General features: G+C 43.9%; 1 protein-coding gene across 1 annotated transcript in view; it reads right to left on the bottom strand.

The window, feature by feature from the left end:
- Positions 1–5,842, bottom strand: part of capn9 (calpain 9) — a 55,500-nt gene that overhangs the window by 4,916 nt on the left and 44,742 nt on the right. The window contains 5 exon segments of the mRNA XM_032516528.1: positions 603–667; positions 1,028–1,085; positions 3,037–3,117; positions 4,089–4,125; positions 5,047–5,255. Of these exon segments, the coding sequence (XP_032372419.1) occupies positions 603–667; positions 1,028–1,085; positions 3,037–3,117; positions 4,089–4,125; positions 5,047–5,255 (450 nt within the window).

The following is a 5,842-nucleotide window of genomic DNA, read 5'->3' as shown; positions in this document are numbered from 1 at the left end:
TTAACCCTTGTGTTGTCTTCCCGTTCATGATGAACTTTTCCTTCCAGGTGAAAATTGAAAATGAAATTTCTTTTTTAAATGTTTTTGGTGCTTTTTTTTCAAAACCTGAGCTGGTTTAATAGTAGATTTCACACTTATTCTTGGAATTCATGGTCAACAAACCTCATTTAAACCAAATTATACGTACGTTTTTACTTAAAAAGGCAGAAATTATGAATTATTTTGACTCATAGTGAAGATCAGAGGATGTTGAGTGGATCTCAGACGGGTAGATGTCAAAGTTTAGTCCGGATACTGGTTTGAAACCATTAAACAAAATAATTCAAATGCTATAAGATTAACTAAAACACCCCAAAAACTCAATGAAAGTAACGTTGTATGGAATCATCCATGTTATTTTTGGGGCAATTTAGTTGAAAGAAATCCATATTTCTGATGCAAAACACTTTGAAACGGGTCAATTTGACCCGAGGAGAACACAAGGGTTAAACTCATATGCTTTTCTCTCTCTAAGTTGGGTTGTTTTAAATTCAAATTTTCTCGCCCTATGAAGCTTGAAATCGTTAGTTTGAAATGATTGACTGAGCGATGTGGAAGGATACGTCCATCAGGTTGATGATACTATGGCAGGTGCTCAGACTCAGGCCCTTGAATGTGATTTCCTTTCCTGAAAAACAGTAGTTATGAAAAGTTTAAACTGTTATTTTACAACCACTTAAATGATAAAACATGCACGGAAACATATTGGACAGGCAAGATTAGAAGCGCCACTTGCAGCAAATCATCTACGCATCGTTAAAAAGCTAGTATATATCTGGGCCTTTAAAATGGAATAATGTGTAACTGTGATCCCTAATAAGAGCATATTATTCCCTTCTCAGACTGTTGAATTGTACGCCTTTTTAGATGTAAAATCATAAATAAATAGTATTGTGTGACAGAAATGATATTTATTTTTCCTTCTAATCAAATCAGAAAGATAAAACAATGAAAGTAAACCAACGATCGACAGAAGTCTGCCACTTACGTCTGCTGAGAACGGCGTTGAGCATCTGGTGCAGCTCCCTGACAGAGATGGCGTTGTCCTGGGTGGGAAAGGAAACTTTAATCTCTTATATACACACACCTGGTCATCTATGAATCTAAGGTCTTAATCATGATGTTACCAAATGGAGTTTAAATGTGCTAGATATGAGAATCCCTCCTGTACGGACTCACAGGTGTCACACAGTCTTTAACCCTCATGTTGTCCTCGGGTCAAATTGACCCGTTTTCCTATATCTTTGGCGAGTACAAAATCTCTACTTTCATTCATTTTGGGGCGTCTTACTCAATTTTATAGCATTTGTAGAACAAATGGAAGTGTTTTTGAAATAGTATTGAGTAAAAGTTGACATATTCCAGTCTGTGATTATCATCAACATCCATTCCTTTAATTTTAGTCTCAATAATTCCCAATTTCTGCTTTTCTAACTCAAACATTAGGTACAATTTCCTATAAATGAGGTTTATTGACCATAAAATCCAAAAATAACTGTAAAACTAAAGTTAATAAGTTAGTGTACGTAGTGTTGAAAACGTCAAAAAGGGACAAACATATAAGAAAAAGTTGAAAACATCGATAAAAAGCTTCAAATTTTTTTTTGATTTTTGGGAAGACAACACAAGGGTTAAATGTTCTAAGTGACGCTGATGGAACTATCCTGGAAATCAAAATTGTTTTTAATTATTTTAAACAACACTATGTAACTTTTAGCGCAAGTTGTAGTTTCAATGAGACAACCTGTAGGGGGACCATAGCACGAGCTAGACAACCTGTAGGGGGACCGTAGCACGAGCTAGACAACCTGTAGGGGGACCGTAGCACGAGCTAGACAACCTGTAGGGGGACCATAGCACGAGCTAGACAACCTGTAGGGGGGGACCAACAAAATGTTGCTTTATACCCGTTTATGAAAGGAAAAACGGACGACCAAAAGATGCACCAGACCCCGGAAAGCTTCACAGACTCATTTCCCAACACGTAGGGGACCGTAGCACGAGTAGACAAACTGTAGGGGGCCATAGCACGAGTAGAAACCGGGGGGACCGTTAGCACGGAGCAGACAACCGTAGGGGACCCCGGTAGCACGAGCTAGACAAACTGTAGGGGGACGTAGACGATAGAAACCGTGTAGGGGGACCAAAGCACGAGCTAGACAACATGTAGGGGGACCATAGCACGAGTTAGAAAACCTGTAGGGGGACCAATAGCAGGCTAGACAACCTGTAGGGGGACCATAGCACGAGCTAGCAACCTGTCAGGGGGGGGACCATAGCACGGCTAGACAACCTGTAGGGGAACGCTAGAGAGCTAGCAAACCTGTAGGGGGACCATAGCACGAGCTAGGACACCTGTAGGGGGACCGTAGCACGAGCTAGACAACCTGTAGGGGGGGACCAGGTAGCACGAGTGACAACTGTAGGGGGACCGAACGAGCTAGACAACCGGTAGGGAGACAAGCACGAGCTAGAGCAACTGTAGGGGGACCATAGCACGAGCTAGAAACACTGTAGGGGGACCAAGCAAGAGCTAGGACAACTGTAGGGGAACAAACGAGGCTACGCCAACCTGTAGGGGGAACCATAGCACGAGCTAGACAACTTGTAGGGGGACCAAGACGAGCTAGACAACCTTAGGGGGCCATAGCGAGGAGACAACCTGTAGGGGGACCCTAGGCACAGCTAGACAACCTGTAGGGGGACCATAGCACGAGCTAGACAACCTGTAGGGGGACCATAGCACGAGCTAGACAACCTGTAGGGGGACCATAGCACGAGCTAGACAACCTGTAGGGGGACCATAGCACGAGCTAGACAACCTGTAGGGGGACCATAGCACGAGCTAGACAACCTGTAGGGGGACCAACAAAATGTTGCTTTAATACCCGTTTATGAAAGGAAAAACGGACGACCCAAAAGATGCACAGACCCCGGAAGCTTTCACAGACTCATTTCCCAACACGTGAAATCCAGATTTCCAGCTTTTTTCCTTACGTCACCAGCCAGCTGATCGAACAGCTTCCTCAGGCCTTTCTCCTCCGTTGTCTCCTCCTCTGGAGACGTGGGCATGGGCGGCTGCAGGAAACAACAACATCAACAACATCAGCTCAGGACACGTTCATGGAAACGGCAACGGCTTTATTAATGACGCACAAACTTAAAGGTACAGTACGTGATAAGTTATAACAGGTGTAATCATTTGTTCCAATGCAGTAAAGCTCATTAATGAGCAGCGATGAACGCGTGACTATGAATTCTTCAATGTATATCTGTGACTGTGACGGATGAAAATGATGAATTAAATTGGTTTTTCACTGTTTTTTTTGTTTTGAAGTATGGCTTTTATCTCATTTTAGTGTAGAAAATGTTAAATCTGCAATTTGCACAGCCCCCTTATGTAGCCCATATGTTGACTGTCTTTGAACTGTCGTTGTGTCTGTAACTCTTGCAGCAAAGTAAGTTGCTCAATGTCCAAATTTCTCCTTAGGGAGACCAACAAAAGTTCTTTGACTTTGATGTTCAGCGAACATCTCCTCACGGTCACTCTATTTTCTGTGTGCGCTGAAAACCAAACCCGGTGTTAATCTGGTCTGAATTCAAATATCAACAATCTTTGTGCATCTTTAAAGGGCTTTTCATGGAACGATAAAATATGAACAACACAAGACCATCTACAAAAAAACCAACAACTGATGTTGGTTTCTGCAGATTCGAGCCTGCAATGCGTAATGTAACACATAAATGGATGCATCGTCCATCAGTTAAAAACAAAAAGATTGCAACCAGGGTTCAAAATTAGCAACATCTACTAGCCAAATGTCGGTAGAATATGCAAATGGAGGCAGATTTGCTTCACTCAGCAGCCAAAGAAACAACGGTTATGTATTGAGTGGCTGGTAAACGTTGAACAGACACTAGCCATTTGGCTGGTGGACGAAAAAGTTAATTTTGAACCCTGATTACAACCGGTTGGGATAAAGAGATGAATCGACGGGTGGATGGACCGAACCGGTGATTGGTTATGGATTGGTGGGAGATCTACTCACATCTGGCAGGTTGGCGTCCACGTTGCTCCCCATCTCGCTGCAGAACACACACACAAGTTGTGTTAGAAAGATTGAAACGTTTTGTACATTTTTTAAACGGAGTTAATTTGTTAACTTGGGTTCGGGAGCAGGACCACGCCTGAACCACGCCTCTAATCACCAGACAGACCTCCACCCACCGCGCTGTAGCCAGGCTGGTGTCTCTGATTGCTTGCCCCCCCCCGCCCCCCCCTTTTCCCTCTCCTTCACTCCATCCTCACCCTCTTCCTTTCTGCAGCACATCTCTCTCATCTGTCTCTTCTAGGTACCGTCCTCGGGTCTGTAACTATTGTGGACCAAACAACTGCTTAGGAGCTGAACCCCCCCCCCCCCCACACATACCTGAGTCCCTCCCCACCGGTCACTCACACTCCTCCCAACCACCATCGACGCCCCATCCACACATCTATCTGCACCTTCACAATGTTCATCTTCACATTCACACTGTTCATCTTCACATTCAAATGTTCAGAGAACAGTATGAACATAGGGGGGTTGTATGACCTTTGGCCCCTTGTTTAACATAGGGGGTGTATACTACTGGCCCCTGTATTTTAACATAGGGGGAGTATCTTATCCTGTATTTAACAGAGGGGGGTGTATACTTATGCCCCTGTATTTAACATAGCAGGTCGTTGTAATCTTATGCCCCTGTATTTTAACATAGGGGGGTGTGTACTTATGCCCCTGTATTTTAAGGAAGAACATTTATTTTATTTATGATAATACATCTATTTTATACGATTATACTGTACAATCACAAAGAAAACTGGTGTCCTTAAAGGTCGGATTTTACCTAATTTTTTAATTAAGGCATTAAAATAAATTTCTAAAACGTGATTTTTTTTGTTCCTCTTTTTAGTCAACTTAATCACGGGTATGTAAACTCGTGAGCACAACTTTACTATCCGAGACTCACAGGGCGGCGGCCTTCTTCTCAGAGAAGATCCGGACGATGAAGTCGGCCTCCTGGTGGGGCTGGAAGGTGGTGGGGACCAGCACGTACTCCCCCGGGGGCAGCTCGAAGCGCTCCGTCACCTCCCGCATGTTGATGTAGGTCTTGCTGCGGGCCGCGGACGGGTTGTAGCGGAAGAAGTCTTTCCCCAGGTGGTCCACGCCTCCCGGGGCCTGAACAGACACAGATTAAATCAGTTCTGACCCGGATCAAAATGGGCCTAAATTACACATTTTAGTTGGAGTTCAGGTGGAGCCGTGTGACAGGAGGACAGAGGACTGAGGGACAAAACAACGTGACCCTCAGTGTCCGTTGAGTAGTGATGCACGGTGCACACACACTGTGCTTGTCACACACACTGGGACACACAATCACGCAAAAGATTAAAAAGATTATGAATAAAATTATTATGGTACAAATCCACCATCGTAATAGCAATGTGTCAAGGTACAAACGGGCCTGGCTTTTAAAGGGAATGGGAGGTGACCTCTGATTGGTTGATTGCATGTGACGTCCAAAACACACCTCTGATTAATGAAGACACTAAGTACAACCCTTTAGGACCATGCACCCGGCTCACGGACCCTTTTTTCCACCGTCAAACTAGCAACAGGGAATTTGGACGGGCCCTGAACGCACCTCAGATCGTTAACCCTCCTGTTGTCTTCGGGTCAAATTTGACCCCTTTTCAAGTTTCTATATCAGAAATTTTGGTTTCTTTCAAACAAATTGCCCAAAAAAGTAACGTGGATGGTTCCCA

Source organism: Etheostoma spectabile, chromosome 5 (genome assembly GCF_008692095.1).
Source record: "Etheostoma spectabile isolate EspeVRDwgs_2016 chromosome 5, UIUC_Espe_1.0, whole genome shotgun sequence".
NCBI classification, from domain to species: domain Eukaryota; kingdom Metazoa; phylum Chordata; class Actinopteri; order Perciformes; family Percidae; genus Etheostoma; species Etheostoma spectabile.
Note: the sequence above shows the minus strand (reverse complement) of the source record. Positions and strands in the feature narration are given on the sequence as shown.